This window comes from Megascapheus bottae, chromosome 15 (genome assembly GCF_031878675.1).
Source record: "Megascapheus bottae isolate mThoBot1 chromosome 15, mThoBot2.hap1, whole genome shotgun sequence".
Taxonomy (NCBI): Eukaryota; Metazoa; Chordata; class Mammalia; order Rodentia; family Geomyidae; genus Megascapheus; species Megascapheus bottae.
Window position 1 is genome coordinate 7,850,793 of NC_143523.1, and position 19,982 is coordinate 7,870,774.

The 19,982-nt window shown below is 45.1% G+C and overlaps 1 protein-coding gene across 6 annotated transcripts in view; it reads left to right on the forward strand.

Annotated features, from left to right (window-relative positions):
• Fgfr2 (fibroblast growth factor receptor 2) overlaps positions 1–18,035 on the forward strand; it is a 102,169-nt gene extending 84,134 nt beyond the window's left edge. For 5 of the 6 annotated variants that reach the window (XM_090345725.1, XM_090345726.1, XM_090345727.1 and 2 more), the window contains 6 exons: positions 338–528; positions 7,870–7,992; positions 8,750–8,820; positions 10,442–10,579; positions 12,414–12,519; positions 16,361–18,035. In XM_090345725.1, coding sequence (XP_090201851.1) covers positions 338–528; positions 7,870–7,992; positions 8,750–8,820; positions 10,442–10,579; positions 12,414–12,519; positions 16,361–16,525 — 794 coding nt within the window. In that variant the 3' untranslated portion in view covers positions 16,526–18,035. Of the gene's footprint in view, positions 1–337; positions 529–7,869; positions 7,993–8,749; positions 8,821–10,441; positions 10,580–12,413; positions 12,520–16,267 lie in introns of all 6 variants that reach the window. The other variant, XM_090345730.1, reaches the window with a different exon arrangement.
• The last annotated feature ends 1,947 nt before the right edge of the window (positions 18,036–19,982 follow it).

Here is a 19,982-nt window from a genome sequence, read left to right on the forward strand (position 1 = left end):
ACTCTACCACTTGAGCCACACCTCCCCTTCTGGCTTTTTGCTGGTGAATTGCTTCTCATGGACTTACTGCCCAAGCTAGCTTTGCACCACGATCCTCAGATCTCAGCCTGAGTGGCTAGGATTACAGGTGTGAACCACCAGCACCTAGCTGCACATTTAAAAAAAAAAAACTAAACAAAACTGTATTGAGGTTATAGCTCAGTGGTGAGGCACTTGGCCCAGCACCAAAACAATGATTAAATCCACACTAGGTTGTAGTAAGTGAAAGCTCTTTTCTGGCTCGCCCATGGGCAGGGCCTGGCTTCACTGTCTCAGCAAGCGTCTGTCTCCATCACAGGGCCCCTCTATGTGATAGTTGAGTACGCTTCCAAAGGCAACCTTCGGGAATACCTGCGGGCCCGGAGGCCACCGGGCATGGAGTACTCCTATGACATTAACCGAGTTCCTGAGGAGCAGATGACTTTTAAAGACTTGGTATCCTGCACCTACCAGCTGGCCAGAGGCATGGAATATTTGGCTTCCCAAAAAGTGAGTCCTTTACCTTCTACTTGGTTGGATGGAAGCCAGTGAAAAGCGTCTTTGAAGATGCCAGGCAGTTTGGGTGTGCTCGTTTGCCAGGTCAAGCCCTTACTTGTCTTGTACAACTTGGAAACTGTTTAGGGCATTATTCACCTCCGTGTTCAGTGAACTCCTTTGCCAAGTCTAAAGGGGCCTCATAAACTCCTAATAGCATCACAGTGTTGTACAAGAAGACATCTCAGTTTGGAGGCCAGGCTGGATTTTATTATCCCTGGACATTCAGCTTCTAGGTAGACTCAGTATTCTTGTGAGTTTGGGCTTTATTTGTTTTGTGGTTATTGAGTTTGGAGATAGTTTAGGATTTTGAGTTGGGTATGTCATTAAATACTCAAAGAATGAAAAACTAACTGAAGGGAGAGTTGAGCTCCACTGAGTCCCAGATAGCAGAGTTTATTTGGTCTCCTTCGGTGACTGACTGTGGTCAGAAGTTGGCCAGGTCCCTGAGGTAAGTTGCCTGCATTCCAGGCATGCCACTTACAGCTCAAAGCATTCCAGTTATTCGGGAAGCAGTTAGGCAAGTACCCAGACTTCTTGCGGCATTTGGGAGCTGATCCTCCTTCCTCGCTGCACACTCAGGTAGGGGGGTTCAGAACATCCTCCTCGGGCCCTTCTCCTACCTGGGGTGGGTCTTCCAGCAGCATTAGGTGTTCCTTGGCTCCCTAAAGAGGTGGGTGAGATCTCCTGATAAGCATGGCCCCCCTGTCAGCTGGGTGCTGGGAGTGTCACAAACTGGATCCCTCAGGGACTTTTCTAACCTCCGCAGTGAGGTGGCCTCTGTCTGCCGGAGTAGGAAAAATGGAAGGACTCAGCAACAGCACCTCGGTCCCGTTCCCCATTTCATAGGAACATGGCCTTGGGCTATCATGTGTTATTTTATTTTTTTTCTAATTTTCCAGAGAGTCCAGAGCTTAGGATTTTTCCAGGGATCTCCCCCCACCCCCGCACCGCACCATCCCATAAAATCTCCCAACACAGAGGTTTTAAGAAACTGGTGGACAGGCCGGGAGTTTGGCCTAGTGGTTAAAGTGCTTGCCTAGCATGCATGAAGACCCGGGTTCGATTCCTCGGTACCACATACATAGAAAAAAAAAAAAGCTGGAAGTGGTGCTGAGGCTCAAGTGGTAGAGCTCTAATCTTGAGAAAGTCCAAGGACAGTGCTCAGGCCCTGAACTCAAGCCCATGACTGGCAAAAAAAAAAAAAAAAGAAACTGGTGGACAGTTTTGAGTCCTGCAATTTTGTGCATGTGCACATACAGAAGCTGTCAATCAGACCAAAAAACAGCTGAATAGATTCCGACTGTAGGACACATGACAAGACATTACATGAAAATGTCACTGTCACATTTGAGAAAAAAATACTGTGAGACCATCCCAGATTCAAAGAAATGACAGCGAATGTGAGGCTGTGACCCTGGGGTAGCTGCTTTGGGGTAGAAGTTGGAAGCATCAACTTTTACAAAGGCCATTGGGAATTTTAAAGCTTGCTTGGAAGCTGTATTTTGGTGAAGGCTGCTCTGTCTGGCAGAGTTGAATTTGGAGCCAGGTGATAGTGGCATTGTATTCATTTTGGAGATCCAGGTTGTTTTAGAAATTCTTTTTTCTGGATTTTATAGTATTTCCATACAATGAGATACCATGAAATACCAGCTTCAGCGGTGTTATCTAACACCCAGACAACACATAACCTGAAGGACATGTTTAATGATATTGGTGTCTGGGAAGACAAGTTTTATGGTATGGAATTTACCATTTGTTACATCTTGTCACTTGTAGATGTTTTAGATGTTGGATTTTTACCCAGCCTATAAATGCTGAAGTATTTAGATGTGTAGTATGCTGATATTTTCAACTCTCTTTGAAGGAGCTGAGTTATGAAAGTGTGCTCGTGTGTGTGTGTGTGTGTGTGTGTGTGTGTGTGTGTGTGTGCGTGCGTGCATTGAAGCTGAGCATGGAGAGGAAGTGAGTAATTAAGAAAATCTGGCTGACATGGATAGGCAGCTCACTACCTTGTCTTTTCTGAAATACCTTGAAATGCCTGAACTCCTTAGGGGATACCCAGGGTCAGTCTGCCCATAGTGGGCCATTTGCTTGGGCTTTGTCACTCTGAGTCAAGGGTAGGAGATGGGAAGGTGGTGATGCTAATACAAAAGTGGCAGGAAGGCCGGGTGCAGTGGTAATCCTAGCCACTCAGGAGGCTGAGATCTGAGGACCAAGGTTCAAAGCCAGCCCGGCCATTAAAGATCATGAGACTCTTATCTCCAATTAATCACCAGAAAACCAGAAGTAGCACTGTGGCTCAAGGCATAGGTCAGTAGCCTTGAGCTGAAGAGCTCAGGGACAGTGTCCAGGCCCGGAGTTCAAGTCCCATGACTGACAAAATTAATTAATTAATGAAATCAATTAAAAAATTGGAACTAAGCCAGGCACTGGTGGCTCACACCTATAATCCCAGCTACTCAGGAGTTTGATCCCATTTAAAGTCAAACTGCAGAAAAGTCCCTGAGACTAGAGGCATTCCTGAAGTGGTAGAGCACCAGACAAGGAAACAAGCTGAGCAAGTACAAGGCCCTGAGTTCAGGGCCTAAAAGCACTATGTGGAGATGCTGGAATTTGCCCCAGATGCTGTTGTAGCCATAGGGGTGTGAGATGATGGGGTTTGCTGATGCTTGCATGGAAGATTTAGAAAATACTTAGCCTTATGAAAGGTGACTGGGTTGGGCCAGGGATTATTGGGTCTCAAAACAATAAGAGAAGTTGGGTGTTTGATTTGGGGCACATAAGAAGTTGGGAGGGGGGTAGAAATGGTACATGGCTTCTGACTTTCCCACTTGAGAAACTGATGGGAAGCGGGCAGTGTCCGGGGCAAGTGACTGTGTCTCAGCAGGAGAGGATGCAAGACAGCAGCGCCCCTTTATGAGGGGTGTGAGGGTAGAAATCAGGGTCGTGATAGTCACAGCCATTCTTGGATAGCTTCGGGCCAGCCAGTGGTAAAGACAGGCACCTGACAGAGTCTTACATAACTCTCAGAACCACTGTGCCATAGGCGTGATCAGGACCCTGTCTTAGCCTGAGGGATGACAGGGAATCGGGAGCCCAGAACTGACTGTGCAGTGACTGGTCCCTGAGCTCGATTCACGGCCTATGGCCCTCTGTGCCTTGCGCTCACCGTATCTCCACCGCAGCACTGTTGATTGTCCCTGTGCCAGGCTGAGTTAGCAGCCCAGTGTGGCTCATTCCTTTGCCTTGGGGAAGAGGTTGAGTTGAAAGGGACAATAATGTGGCAGGGGGAGGGGGGCGGGGGAGGGGGCATTGTGTGGTTCATGCAGTCAGCCATCTGCACTTAAGGACCTAAATTAGGTTTCCAGGGTGTTTATTGAAGATCTTAAGAATGTTCTCACAGCACTGTGGAAGGTAGGGTACAGATCATTGTACTTAGAACTCACACGTCGAGGTGAAATTCCTTGTACAATTACTTTTTTCATATATTTTTATTGTAATTAATAGAAGGGTTACATTATATTCATCAGATAGAAGGTACATTACTTCACAAATATTGATACCCTTTCTCATGTCCTATTTCCCATTACCCTACCCCCTACCCCCCAATGATTTTTTTTTAATCATCTTTAAGAAAAACAGTTCATACATGATCTTACAGGTAAATTCATCCAGGTACCCATAGCTCATACCTGTAATCCTAGTTACTCAGGAGGCTGAGATCTGAGGATCCAGGGTTAATACTAGCTCAAACAGACAAATTCTTGAGACTCTTTCTCTATCCAGCAAAAAACTAGAGGTGGAAGTGTAGCTCAAGTGGTAGAACGTCAGCCTGGAGTGGAAAAAGCCAAACAAGAGCATGCGTTCCTGAGTTCAAGCCCCAGTCCCAACACTTAAGATAAAATCACATGTGAGTTTGCCAAGGGACAGGGGAGAATGTTCCCCTCACAGTGTCTACTTCCACTAACCATGGGCATCTTCTAGAACACGGTAGAAGAGTAACAAACTGCAAGGGTCAAACACCCCCTCCCCCACCACACCTCCAGCTGTCCCTTCTTATGGAGCTGATGGCCTGGGAATATTGGGGTGACATTCTGTCCCTGACCTTAAGCAGCTGTCATTGTGTTTACTGTGGGGATTAAGGGGTGGAATCACACCACTACAGTGACACCCAAGATGTTTGCAACGTGGCTAGTAGCAGGGTATTTGAGCCTAACATCATTGGTGGGCTTTTTTGGTTTTTTAGTTCAAATCAACTACTATTTCTTAAGGAAATTCCAGTGTTCAAAATGCTAACCAAGACAGGTTTGGGGGTTGATTTTCCCCCCTTCGGCAGGCCTTGTCATCCCCTTCTATGAATGGCTGTAATCACACCCGTGAGAACTGCGTGCGAACATGATGGCCCCTTGTGAGATCTCAGGGTGCTAGCCTTCCTTCCCTTAGTGACCCTAATCCTAACAGGAAAGAGGGCACCACGCTGTCCCAGGGCCCTGGCTATAGAAATCATCAGTTCCCTGGACTGGAAAACAACCCCAATTTCTGTGAATGATGGGGTTTGGCTTGCCTTTCATTATTTTTTCTTGTTCTTGGGTACTGGTTCCAAGTCTTTTTGATGTTTCCTGGCATCCTGGAGTGCGGGGTGTCTGTGCTGGACAAAATGGTGGTGGTAACTGGGTAGTGTCTCTGTCACACTTGAGTTGTGATGTGTGGTTCAGAGCCCAGGATAGGGAAAGCCAGTTCCGACCACTCGCCTGCCAAACACATGGAGCCCATGTCGGCGAGAGCACACCACCCGGAGAACTTGGCCTGGGGCTTGGAAGTTCAATTTGAAGAGGCCTCCAACCCAGGAACACAGCCCAAGCCCAAAGCAGCTCTGTACACAGCTCTGGGAGCTCTCACATTTCCTACTCCCAGTCTGGCCCAGGCCACACCGACTTCGTGGCCTATTTCTCATCACCCTGTTCCCCTATTTCTCATCACCCTCCCACAGAAGCAAATGGACACAGGGGCTGCAGGGCTGGGGCAAGAAGTCTCATTCGTGTTTTAGGCTCCTCTGTAGTTGGTCTTTTTATGAAATACTTGAAGATTAGCCTTGCTTCAGTTTGTCCAGTGGGTTGAGCAGGCTCTGATTCCTCAGTGTTAGCCTTGGCCAGTAACCTGTGTAGAAAGAAGTATTTTATGGTGTTTGCTTTTGTCTTTATACCACACCTCTTCCAAAAATAGAGGGAAATGATCTGGTATAATAAAGTGCAGCTAAAAACACTAAAACTTACCAAAGCTTATCATTTGTAGACCAGAAATGTAGAAGTTTTAAGATTAGACCTGTGTTATTCCAGTGACTCAACCCAGTAGTCCTAGCCACTCAGGTAGCTGAGATCTCAGGATTATGGTTCAAAGACAGCCTGGAAAGTAAATCCATGAGATAGTTTCTCCAATGAACCACTAAGAAGCCAGAAGTAGAGCTGTGACTTCAGTGGTAGAGTGCCAGCCTTGAATGAGAAAGCTAGGAGCAACACACAGGGCACAGGTCTCGAGTTCAAGGTCCAGTGTCAGCACCAAACAATAAAAATACATATAAATTGTAAGGTTTGCCGAAAGGAAACTCCACACAGTTTAAGGAGAAGAGGGTTTATTGTGTGAGGAAAGAGCAGACTCCTGCCGCCCAAGATGGAGTCCGGTGAGCAAGAGAGCTTAGGGCTGGAAGTGAATGATTATATAGGGGGAGGGGAATAGACACAACGGAAGTGGATGTGACCTCAGAGGATGAGGAATTCCTCAGTGGGGACCTCCCACTGCCCCCAGAATGCCAGTTGCCAGGGTTACAGGTGCTAGGCCCAGATTTCCAGGGTGCAGTGGGAGAGAGCCAAGGGAAGAAATCATTTCTTCCAGTCGGAGCTAACATAAATAAATAAGTAGATCTGGAACCAGAGTCGTCATCGGGACGGTGCCTGAGCACAGTTGTCAGTGCATTCAGCCTCTGGTAGACTCACTTTGCCCCTTGTGTGGGCTAGAGACTCTGAGCAGTTGAACTGAGAATTATAGATATGGGCACCAGCGTGAGACAAGCCAGTAGAAGGCACCATTGGCTATGGTGCAAACATAGGTGGTGGGAAGGGCAGAGGGGGAGTTGGCCTGAGTTTGGGATTGGCAGCCTGTGGAGGTGTCAGGGGCAGGCAGTGCCCTCAGCCTGGACTAAGGTGAGGGCATGGAATAGAGAGACATTTAGGAGTTGGAATCAGTAGAACTTGAGTATGAAGAATGCTAGGGTGTCAAGGATGGGGAAGTCAGAAGGACCCCAAAGTGGAAATGCCTCAGCACAAGCTGAAGATAGGAATGTGGGTTCTCATCAGGATGGTCTGGGTGGAGATAGGAATGTTGTGTCTGCGTGGGTACCCACCCCACGAGGACAGTTCTCTACTCAGACAGTTCTCTACAGAGAACAAGAGGAGAGCTGCGAGCGCAAGAGTCTGAGAGGGTGATAGGAAGGAAAAGAATAAGCCAAGGGAAAGAGAATGGGGCAAGACTCCGAAGAGACCCAAAAGACCAAGAACTCAATAGCGTGGGAAGCTTCAGGAAGGGAAAAGTGGAACTGGAGGCGTGACTCAAGTGATAGAGCACAAAAAAAGACAAGGGTGAGTGTAAGGCCCCGAGTTCAAGCTTCAGTGCAGGTACAACAACAACCAAATCAAAGAGGGAAAACGGAGTTGGGTAAAGCCATTTGTCGTAGGCTTTAGGACGGATGGGAAGGGGCCATATCACTTACAGAGGGAAATACAGACCTGTGACCATGAGACCTTTTTGAGATCAAAGAGTTGTTATGCGTATATCAAGTCAGACTATCAAAGAAGTGATCAAGGGGTAAAGAAGATACCATATTGGATTTAAATGCATGGAAAATGTGTCTGGGAAGAGCAAGTGTTGAGATCAAAGATTTTAGGATGACGTCATCCTAGCCTTGTGTATAACAGAAAGACAGACACGGGTGCTCTGAGACCAGTGCAGATAAAAGAGGCGTTTTCTGGATTACATTTGTTCTTCTGAGTTGCCGGGGACCTTGGGTTACTTGTTTATTTTTAGTTAGAAAGTAAAATACCAGTGCACTTTTGGGAACAGTCCAGGATTCTAGTGGATAAGCTTCATTTTATAGCCCCCACTGTGGCTCGTGGAGTGTGTAGATGAAAGCCTGGTTTTGACTTGAAGTATGTTTTCTGTCTTGAGTTTTAAGCAGTGAGAATGTTTCCTTTTGGTACTAAAAGTATTTCCAAATTCCTTGTTTCTCACCCTTCGTTTCAGTGTATCCATCGAGATTTAGCCGCCAGAAATGTGCTGGTCACAGAAAACAATGTGATGAAAATAGCAGACTTTGGGCTGGCCAGAGATATCAACAACATAGACTATTATAAAAAGACTACAAATGTAAGTCTATGGCCTAACATTGTGGGAACAGGGGTGAATTGGGGTACAGAATGTCGCAAAGTACAGGTTCATAGGCACCCATGCTGGGGGGAGCTGCCACCTCATCTTTTGTCCATCATCATCATCTACTCTTCACAAATTCAGTAGAGTACACAGTTGCAATCTCAGCTACATAGGAGGTAAAAGATAGGAGGATTATAGTCCAAAGCCAGCAAATCAAATGGACAAGGCCCTACCAGAAACTAAAGCAAAAAGAAGCAAGGTGTGACTCACGTGGTAGAGCACTTGCCTAGCAATTCCAGGCCATGAGTTCAATCCTGCCCTAAAGCAAAACCGAAAAACCTCTCCTCAGAAGCAAATTGAAAATATCTCTAAAGTAGGTTTCGTTCATGTGAACACTCCTATTTGCATAATCACTTGCTTCTGGGTTCTTGTTAAGAACTTACTTTCCTAACAGAAAAAGAAGGTCTTGGAAGAAGTTATTGGGTTAATGTTTGCTTAGAACTTGGTCAGGGTGTGTCTTGTATGCTGATGAGGTAGAGAATAATGAGACTTTCTGGAGGTAGCGTCTTGTGCTTGAGTCCAGATCTGTTCCCTCCCACATATTATGGATACTGGAGTTGGAATTTATTTCTGCCCTAATGACTGACAGATGAAAACCATTAGCATATCAGCTCTTGAATAAGGGGCAGCTCATGTGTTGATCTGCTGCAGTAAACTTGCTTTAATCTGTGGGTACTTCTGTCTGCATTTACAGGGGCGACTTCCGGTTAAGTGGATGGCTCCCGAAGCCCTTTTTGACAGAGTGTACACGCATCAGAGTGACGTGTAAGTGGCCCCTCTCCTCCGGTTCCTTTGTGGAGTCAGACTGCAGAACTGTTGCGTGGTCTTTGCCTTTCTTCATGGTTCTCATAAACAAACAACAGGAAAGGCTGAGTTTGTAGCTCAGCAGTTGAGAGCTTAACTAATAGGTGGCGGACTCAGGAGTTCAATCCCCACATAGCTCAAGAGTGACTTTTTAAAGTTCTGGGAACAGCTGTTCACGCCTCTATCTGTGTGGCTCATGCCTATAATTCTAGCTACTTAGGAGGCTGAGTTCTGAATATCATGGTTCAAATCCAGCCTGAGCAGAAAAGTTCTTGAGACTTTTATCTCCCATTAACTAGCAAAGAGCTAGAAACTGAAGGTTTGTCTTGGGTGGTCGTGTCAGCCATTAGTGAAAGTGCGAAGTCCTGAGTTTGAGCCCCACTATCAGCATAACAAAATAACTTAAAAAAATGGTGGGGGTGGCCATAGTCTCCTTGATAATGTTCTAGATATAAGGTAGACGTTATATAATATCTTTACTATGACACATTTAAGAATACTGCTCAGGTCAGTTTCCAACTGATATTGTAGATATAGAAATTCACTTGAAAAAAATATTATCTTTGGGAGCAACTGGGTGAAAAGTTCTATTTTTTGCAAGTTGCAGAGAGTATGTAATTATCCCAAAGAAAGAAAGAATGAATTTTAAAAACCAGTAGTAGGGCCGGGAGTTTGGCCTAGTGGTAGATTGCTTATCTAGCATGCATGAAGACCTAGGTTCAATTCCTTGGTGCCACATACTTAGAAAAAAACTGGCAGTGGTACTGTGGTTCAAGTGGCAGAGCTCTAGCCTTGAGAAAGCCCAAGGATAGTGCTCAGGCCCTGAGTTCAAGCCCCAGGACTGGCAAAATTCTAATGTGTACGGTGAGCAAAAACTAGGCTTAGAGCTGTGTCTGCCCATCTTATGTACTTGTGCATTGTTGGTGCTCAGTGGAAAAGTGAGGGTGGATTCATGCAGCAGAGCAGCAGAGACCCAGGAAGTTTTCAGAGCTGTGGAGACAGCTGTGGGAACCTGGATTAACTTCAATTCCATGAACCAGGCATAGAAAGTCCACCATGGGTTTCTGACTGGTACCCTGTGAAGTGTGTTCAGTTTCTGTGGTGTGATTGTCATCTGGGACTCAGAATGTTTACATCCTAATCCCAGGTCTTCATCCATCCCATCTCAGCAAGTCACAGAGCCCTGTGCCATGGGTACTCCACTAGCCACCTAGGGCCTGGGTCCTGTCATAGAATTGGCCTGCTCTTCATACTGTGGCTCACAGTCCTCGTGTGAGGCATACAGGAAGATGGAAGGCTAGATAGGGACACAGAGGGCTTAAAGTTAAGCCGTCAACAGCCATTGCCACATTTGTGATGGACAACTCATACCTTTCTATGACTGGAAAATTCCAGCAGCGCATCCACGCGACATCCTCATTTAGGGAGGCTTCTTGAGGTTGAGGAAAAGCATGAACTGCGTGCGGGACGGCTCATTTATCTTGAACTTCAGAAGCAAGTGCAGGTTTTAATTTGAACCAGGCACATTTGGGTTCCTGTGAGTTGCCTGGGCTCATGCTGCTGTTTTCTCTCTCCTTTGCAGCTGGTCCTTTGGGGTGTTAATGTGGGAGATCTTCACTTTAGGGGGGTCACCCTACCCAGGGATTCCCGTGGAGGAACTTTTCAAGCTGCTGAAGGAAGGACACAGAATGGATAAGCCAGCCAACTGCACCAATGAGCTGTAAGTGTGCCATTGCTCGGCCATCTGCCACTCTCCCGACTTGTTTTCGTTTCCTAGTTTCCTAAGGCCTCAGTCTTCTCAAGAGGTTCTAAGCTATCTAAGCTAGATAGCAAGACTGACAGCCATCACTTGTTCAAAAGGAAGAATGTCCTCCTGAAGCATCTGAGTGGGTTTTCAAGCACAGAAGGCATCTGGCGGCCCAGGGCAGGGCACGGGCAGAGCTACCCTCCTGAGCTACCGCACTCCGCCTCAGAATGCACATGGATCAAGCCAGAATGCCACGGGGTTGCCCTTGCAGAGGATAAGGGGTGGTTTCTGACCTCAGCATGGCCAGTGGAAAATTCCGGAGCATCTTCGATGGTTGCAAATCACCATGACAGATGGACGTCACCCACCCTTCCTTGGAGCTAATGAACTAGTACCTGGTTTCCTGTATTTCATGCATAGTTCAGGGCAGAGAACTAGAGATGTGTCCTGGTACCATCCTTAGGGTACCCTGTCTGACTATAAAGCCAGGAGGTGGTTTCTAGAAGAATCTACCTCATTCTGTAAGTGGACTTGAGTTGTGTTAGCGACGAGTGCCTTGTGCACTAGTCGATGCTTCGAGGAGGAGGCGCTCCACCCCTGAGCCGGGGGAGGGCTGGTGAACTAAGAAGCTGATTGTCCCAGAGACTCCCCTCCATTGTATGTTTCTTCATGGGAATTTATATCAGTAATCCCGTGAGTGCTTTTTAGTGTACAGTGGACATCTGATGAATGGCCACATTTTATAGTATATTATATAAAGGCATTTATTGTGCTCTTTGTCATGCCTATTGCCTTTTCTAACATAGAGGATCTGTCGAAACTCATAATCAAGATAAGGCTGAGAAGCTTGGCATTCCCGAGAACCACTCAGGTCCCGTGAAACCCAGGACTGGTGGCGGATTGGTTCATGAAAACCTTACCTTAAACTTTCTAGATTGAAACTTGACTTTTTAAGCTGAGGTATCCCTCACAACTAGAATCTTTAAACCCCGAGAGCCAGGTGCTTGGTGGCTCATGCCTGTAATCCTAGTTATTCAGGAGGCTGAGATCTAAGTAAGGATCATGGTTCAAAGCCAGCTCAGGCAAAAAAAGTCTAGGAGACTCTTATCTCTAATTAGCCAGCAAAAAGTTAGAAGTAGAGGTATGGCTCAAGTAGTAGAGTACCAGCTTTGAGTGAAAAAGCCAAGCAACAGTGTGAGGCCCTGAGTTCAAGCCCCAGTATGAGCGCATACAAAACAAAACATTAAAACAAAAAACAGAAGTGAATGAGAAGGGGTATCAGTGTGCAAGAGGTAATACACCCACTACCTGACGAATATAACTCTAACCCCTCTATATATTATCCTGAAAATAAAAAAGAGAAATAAAAGGAAATAAAAATTAATAAGTAAAACACAGGTGAAAGCAGGCAGGCAGGCAGGAGCAACAGAGACCTGAGAGACCAGCTACAAACATACTTGCTTCCTCCTTCCACCCCTGGATATGTCTAAAAAATGAGTTATTGTAATACCATGTTGGCACAGGCCTAGCCCCAAGACACAGAGCTAGGTCTTTCTTGATGCAGATATCTCCTTAAAGTATTGTGGATAAGTGAAGTGATTTTTTTTTTTTAATCAAACTGGCCTTCGGAGAACCCAGCAGTAGATCTTTGAAGAAAGTGAATAACCATTCACCTCTTCATCTCATTGCTCAGAAAGCTCTGGAAGATTATCATAAAGGCACACCTCCATATTGCCTGTTAAGGCTGACTGTAGCTGTGTATCCAGAGCTAATGAGGTAATTCACCAAGGAAATGCATTTTTTCCAGGTATATGATGATGAGGGACTGCTGGCACGCTGTTCCTTCCCAGAGACCAACGTTTAAGCAGTTGGTAGAAGACTTGGACAGAATTCTAACTCTCACCACCAATGAGGTAAGAGTCCCCTTCCAGAAGCCCGAGGACCCTGCCTGGCTTTGGAGAAAAGCTCATATTTCTTTTTAAATGCAAGCTCCCTTGTTGGAGTCTGTGGTTGAATTTATCATTCTTCCATGGGGGTCAGGCAGAGTTAAACTCCATGCTCCTATTCAGGCTCAGTCTTTTCTCTCCAAACTCCATCTTGTAAATTCTCACTCATGGGACCAGAGACCCAAGGCTCCCCCTGACATGCACTTAGGGTGACTGAGGTGCTGGGGTGAGTGTGGGGACAGAAAGTGCAGCTAGAGTATTTTGAGGGTGTAGGGAAAGAAGCTGTGTGCTCTGTGCTTGCTTTCTGCTGAGCCTTGATAATTCGTGTGAGAACTGACTGTGCTTCAGCACAGCCATGCCTGCCAGACTGTGGTGAGGGTCTGATCCTACCTTCTGTCTGCCGTGCTGTCTTCCATAATCTCCCTGGCAGAGGCTGGGGCTTGTATTTCTTTCTGTCTGCACACATTCCGCTTCCTGTAATGAGTGACTTGTGGGGATTTTTTTTTAAGGGAGAACAGGTACCTCTTGTTGAAGTTATTTCTTCATAAAATAATTCTATTCTTTGCTAATCAAAGAGACACCCTTCATACACTTAAACACATGTACGTTTGTATCAGCTACAACATGCAGATAAATGATCTTAAAGTTTACAGGAGTATATGCTCTGAACAAGAAAGATGATCAGCTCACAGTAGAGGTAGATAGTGTGTGCATGCATGCAGTACTGGGGTTTGAACACAGAGCCCAGACACTAACTTTTTTTGATCAAGGCTGGTACTCCACCATTTGAGCCACGCCTCTACTTCAGGCTTTGGAGATAAGTCTCATGGACTTCCGTGCCTGAGATAACTTCAAAGCTCAATCCTCAGACCTGAGCCTCCAGAGTAGCTAGGATTACAGGGGTAACCACTGGCCCTAAACTGACAAATTGTTGGTGATTTTTGTGATAATCATCAGGAAGTCTATAAAGAACAGTATTTTTTTTCACGCAGGAGAAGAAGAGATACAGTTGTCTTCACAACAAAAGGTTGGAGGGAACTGGCCCACTTAATTTCTGATTTAGAAAATCATCTGTATGATCTTTTTTTTCTTTAAAAAGAAAAAGGAAAATTTTGTTTTCCTAAGTCATAAGTCAAATGTAGTGATATGAACCCTTCACCAAACAACTTTATCTTGCGAGTCTGACTGTGGTTTGTGCTGGATAAAGGCAGAGATTGCATTTAAATGAACACAGCTGACCTTCAGAAGTTGAAAGGAGAGAAATAGTTCAAGGAAGGGGGGGGGGGACTTTAACTTTCTTCTTCTGCCAAAACTGTTGTTTCTAGTGTAAGTTCCTTTAACCGTAGGCTGGGAATCCAGTGATACTCCTTTTTTTAATTTTTTTCCCCTATCAAATCTGAAAAGTTTATGGCTTCATTTAGAAACTTTGGAGGAGGGGAACCCCACTAAAGTTGTCTTTTAATAATCCCACACATCCATGTAAATGTACATGTTTATACATTTACATTTCAAGCAAGTCTGTTCAGACTAAAATTTATATGTAGTACCCTAACGGAAGAATGCAGAATGCCATATTGTCTAATGGATATAAAAATGGAAGGTTGCCTTCCTTCTGAAAATCATTACCATATGCTCCAGAAAAATGGTTCCATTTAGGACAAAATTTCATTTTTATCATGGTAAGCAAAAACTTCTCTTTTGATGTGGTGGGCGCGTTGGTCTCTCGTGCTGTTGGAAGCAGCGCACCCCCATCTTGGATAGGGACTCTTTCTTTTGCCAACCCTGGTGATAAATTATAGTAGAGTTTTTGTCTCTTAAAAATGTGTGGTGGCCAACATTCCACAGGCTGTTTCTTGATAACACGGAGGCTGTTTGAGCTGTGGTCTGCACTTTTCGCCCCCTCTTAGCAAAACCACATGTCAGGGAGAGTCACTAGCTTCTGGGTGTACAAACAGAATCACCCCAACATGCCAGCTCTGTCAAGGCAACAAGACCAACAAATCTTTTTTTTTTTTTTTCTTTTTCTCGTAGCTTCAAGGCAGGGTCAGCAAATGCTTTCTGAGAAGGGCCAGAGCATAAACATTTTCAGCTCTGAGGGCCATATGGTCTCTGTCGAACCCCAGATGCCATCACTGTGTGAGAGCCACCCAGACTACATGTAAATAAGCGGACGTCTGGCTTCCCTGGAACTTTATCGGCCTTGAAATTGGAATTTTATATAATTTTCTATCATTTTGTGTCTTTTGGATGCCATAAGATAGCACTCTGGATTTTTTTTCCCCACCCATTTACAAATGTTTGAAAACTATCCGTACAGCTAGACATCAGTGACTTAAATCCTAGCTACTCAAGAGGCTGAGACTCGAGAATTGCACTTCAAAGCCAGCCCAGGCAGAAAAGTCTGAGACTTCCATCTCTAATTAACCAGCAAAAAAGCTTTTTAAAAAAATGGAGGTATGGCTCAACTGGCAGAATATCATTAGCCTTGAGTAAAAGCTACAGGAGAGCTAGAAGCCCGCCAAGCGCAGTACACATACCCACTCCCTCCCCTTCCCTCTCTCTCTTCCCCCCATCTCTGTCCCTCCCGCCACCACACACACACACACACACACACACACACACACACACACACACACACACACACACACACACACACACACACACACACACACACACACACACACACACACACACACACACACACACACACACACACACACACACACACACACACACACACACACACACACACACACACACACCCCTCTTAGTTCATTCATGGGCTCTACAAAAGCAAGGTTCACGCCTTGTCCTGCCGGAAGGAAATGACCCAGCACGACCTAAGCAACACTAGTGTGTGTTTGGGGGAACAAAAAGTGTTTGAGTTCCAGAACTCTGATACTTATCTTATATTTTCCTCGCTTTCCTTTAATGGCCCATATGGATTTAACATCCATGAGTGTACCCCAGCCTTTTTTGAACCTGTTTACATTTTTAACTCAAGAGCTTCTGAGGGTAATGCATTACATCTGGGAAAGTGCGCCATGAATGGGGCAGTATTCCCCTTCAATTAGCCCAGAAAACTGTAATAGGAAAAGAGAATTCAGAAAATAGATATTTCTAGCCTTATTATTTAAAGGGTCTTGGTGCACATCTCTCTTTTGCTGAGACTTAAGCTATGAGCTGCAGGGAGCTGGGGGTCTAGGGTTCCCTATGTTTCTGTATGTCACTCCCCAGTACTCACAGTTCCACACCGTTTTGGATCTGCCTGTCTGTCTGTCTGTCTGTCTGTGTCTTGAATGTAGGGCCTCGAGCTCTCCCTTGGCTTTTTTTTATTCAAGGCTAGCATTCTGCCACTTGAGCCACCACTCCACTTCCAGCTTATTGCTAGTTAATTTGACAGGAGGGTCTCATAGACTTTTTCTGTGACTTTGAACCGCGATCCTCAGATCTCAGCATCCTCAGTAGCGAGGTCACAGGCGTTAAGCAACCAGCACCCACACAGTATTATTGCTCTCTCTCTCTCTCTTTTTTTTTTCCCACCGATCATGTGTTCATGTCCAGAGTAGCCTTAGTGAATGAAGTTGGGGTTGTGTGCAGGCAGGGTGGCTGGGCTCTGCGAGCCTTCCAGGGCTTCCCTTGTCCTGTCCCCACCCTGATACTGATGTCAAAGGAGGCTGTGTTTGCAATAAGACTCTTCTCTTCCCTCTTTCAGGAATACTTGGACCTCACTCAGCCTCTCGAACCGTATTCACCTTGTTATCCTGACCCGAGATGAAATAAAAACGTCTCTCTTCCCTTCTTTCAGGAATACTTGGACCTCACTCAGCCTCTCGAACAGTATTCTCCTAGCTACCCCGACACAAGGAGCTCTTGTTCTTCAGGAGATGACTCTGTATTTTCTCCGGACCCCATGCCTTACGAACCCTGCCTGCCTCAGTTTCCACACATAAATGGCAGCATTAAAACATGAGCGAATGTGTTTTCCTGTCCCCAACCGGGAACCTACCTACACTGAGCACAGAGGCCAGGCCTCCCCAGGCCTGCCGCCTCCACTTGTATATACGGATCAGAGGAGTCAAGATTTGGAAATGTAGTCGGCCCACGTGGAAAGGGTTATATACAGTTGAAAACTTGTCATCTTCGTCAGGAGAGTGTTTCTGGAGCAATGGACACCCGCCATGTCACCCTCTGACCTACCACAGGGACTGGCTGTGACCAGTCGGACTCAAGGCAGATACCATTCTGCCTTCCTTGTTAATTTTGTAATAATTGGAGAAAATATATTTCAGCACACACAGAGCACAAAATGCAGTATATAGGTGCTGGATGTATGTAAATATATTCAAATTATGTATAAATATATATTATATATTTACAAGGAATTATTTTTTGTATTGATTTTAAATGGATGTCCCAATGCACCTAGAAAATTGGTTTCTCTTGCTTTTTTTTTTTTAAATAGCTATTTGCTAATTGCTGTTTTTAGACAGAATTTCTTAATTTTCACCTAGCAGAGGTGGGAAAAATACTTTTGCTTTCAGGGAAAATGGTATAACATTAATTTATTAATGAATTGGTAATATACAAAACTATTAATCATTTATAGTTTTTTTTGTAATTTAAGTGGCATTTGTATGCAAGCAGCACAGAAGACTAATTAATCTATGGCTGGAACTTAACTAGTCATCAGATCCTTTGAGAAGAGAAAGATTTAGAATATATGACTAATTTGGTGGAAATGGAGTTTTGATTTATTTGTGTTTAAACTCTGCTGTCAGATGATTGTGCTTAAGACTCCCAAATGCCCGGGTTACAGGAACCTGTTTCTAGGAGGGTGTTTGGTTTTGGTATGCAGCCTGGTCTTAGGGCCAAAGCAACAAAGAGTCAAACTGGTCCAAATGACACCAGTGTCCTCATTCAAAGATGCCTTAATCCAGTCTTGGAGGACAGACCTCAGCGGACACAGCAGCAGAATGGCTTCTGTCCGGCAGCTGGCTTTCTGCCCTTGAATTAATTGTGCATTTCCCAGATTAGTCCCTGCTTTCTCCGGTGGATTTTGATCCGGGCATCCAAGTTCTTTGGCATCAGATATCATCTTTTAACAGTACTTGAGCCCAATCAGAGAAAAGCAGAAGGATCTTTCTGCTGAGCATGTGGAGAATCCTTCCATCTTCCTATGGGATCAATTGCTTCTGTCTACTTCTAATGAGACCTCACTGAGAGATCTGCCTGATACCAACATCAGCCAAAGGATCACCATGGTGTGAATTCCATGTTCACATCTGGTTTGCCTTTGGAAACACCTACTCACTTTGCTAAAGCCACGCTACGGGAATGCAGATTACACTGATTTTACATGTTACAAAATTGGAGAAAGTATTTAATAAAGCCTGTTAATTTTTATACTGACAATGAAAATGTTTCTACAGATATTAATGTTAACAGGACTGAAATAAATGTCACGCAGCTTATTTTTTTAATACTTGTGTCTTACTAAATGGTTTCCTGGGCTGGGACAGGGTGGTATAGATGGAATACTGGGTAGAGTGGGTTCGCAAAAGACAAAGCTGAAGACTTTGTCATTAATTGGGGTGACAAGCCAGAGTGGTTTTGTTTTGGCTAGTCCTGGGGCTTGAACTCGGGGCCTGAGCACTATCCTTGGACTTTCTCAAGGCTAGAGCTCTACCACTTGAGCCACAGCACCACTTCTGGCTTTTTCTGTGTATGTGGTACTGAGGAATCGAACTTGGTCTTCGTGCATGCTAGGCAAGCACTCTATCACTAGGCCAAACTATCGCTAGGTTGTTTACCTCTGTGCTTCAGAGGAGGAGCCATGGTTCCTTCTGGGGTCTTAACCTGTATCCTGGATAAGTGGCATGAGAGAGAGCTGTAGACTCTTTACAGGAGCATGCAATAGGGAGGTATTGAAGAGGGGAAATACCCAGACCACCCCCATTCATCCCAAGGACCTTGAACTCTGTTGGTTTGGTTTCCTCATGATTCATGGAGTCTAGAATGCACCCTGGATCTTCCCAAAGGAACCGGAGATTATTTTTTTTAACTTTTATATACCACCAACACTCCCAAGAAATAACTGACGTGGTTTACTTGTTTGATTTTGTGATGGTACTGGGGCTTGAACTCAGATACTTGTGCTCTCGCTTGGCTTTTTCGCTCAAGGCTGGTACTATACCACTTGAGCCACAGCTTCACATGACTTTCTCTTGGAGAGCTAAGAGTAGAATTGCTGGGTCACATACTAACTGTCTAGCCTTCTGAGGAAATTGTACTATTTCCAAAATATCTGTACTCTGTACGTTCCCACTAGCACTGTCCCAGTTTCTCCCTGTCCTTATCAACACTTGCCATATTTTTTAGTATAGCGTGATAGTGGATGTATCTTTTCATGGGTTTAACACTTGAGGAGGGGCCGGGAGCATAGCCTAGTGATAGAGTGCTCACCTAGCATGTATGAAGCCCTGGGTTCTAGTCTTTAGTCCCATACACTCAGAAAAAGCTAGAAGTGGTGCTGTGGCTCAAGTAGCAGAGCTCTAGCTTTGAGCAAAAAAGTGTCCAAGGACAGTGCCCAGACCCTGGGTTCAAGCCCCAGAACTGGCAAAAAATAATAATAATTGAGGCAATATGGACTTTACGGAAGATCCTGGGATGAATCAGCCTGCTTCCCACAGCTACAAAGTAGCTGAGATAACTAAGAAGCCCCATTGGTCCTTATAGCAGAAAGGCTGAAACACTAGTCTATTCCATGTTTGAAGTTCAGGGTCAGAGAAGAAGGAAGCACAGCCTTGTGATTCAAAGGGATACAGACTCTTCCTCACTGCCTCTCTCCCTCAAATCCCAGTATTATTCCAAATACAGCCTACTGACCTTGAGCAATCCACGGGGACGGATGAATGCAGCATTACTTATGCATGCACACCACAGTCCTTTTTGCCCAGCCTGCATTTTCATGTCGTTTATTTTTTGATGTTTTTAGAGACGAAGGCAAAGTTTATCTTCTCTCACATTTCATCCCCAGGAAGCCTTGAAGTGACTTGGCTGTCTATTCTGGGAAGGGATAGCAAAAGCCTGCCACATCCAAAATGACATTTTGGAATAGGCCCCATTTTCTTTGTGCCCGTTTTCCTGGGATTTCCAGGGAGTTTGAATAACCCCCTCAAAGTTGCCTTTCAGTCCTGTTTCAGAGGTCGCATGCCCTGAACAGACAGTAGACAGGCCACCCTCAATCACTGAGAAACTCCATATAAATAAGTGAGTGGCTAAAAAGTAGGAGATTACTGCATATCTACTGAAGAGAGATTCCAGGGTATGAAACAGTTCAAGAGCAGCCATCAGCTTAAAATACACAGATGAATATATTTTAGCTACATATACATTTAGTTTAAAATATATTTTTGGGGGGCCGGGAG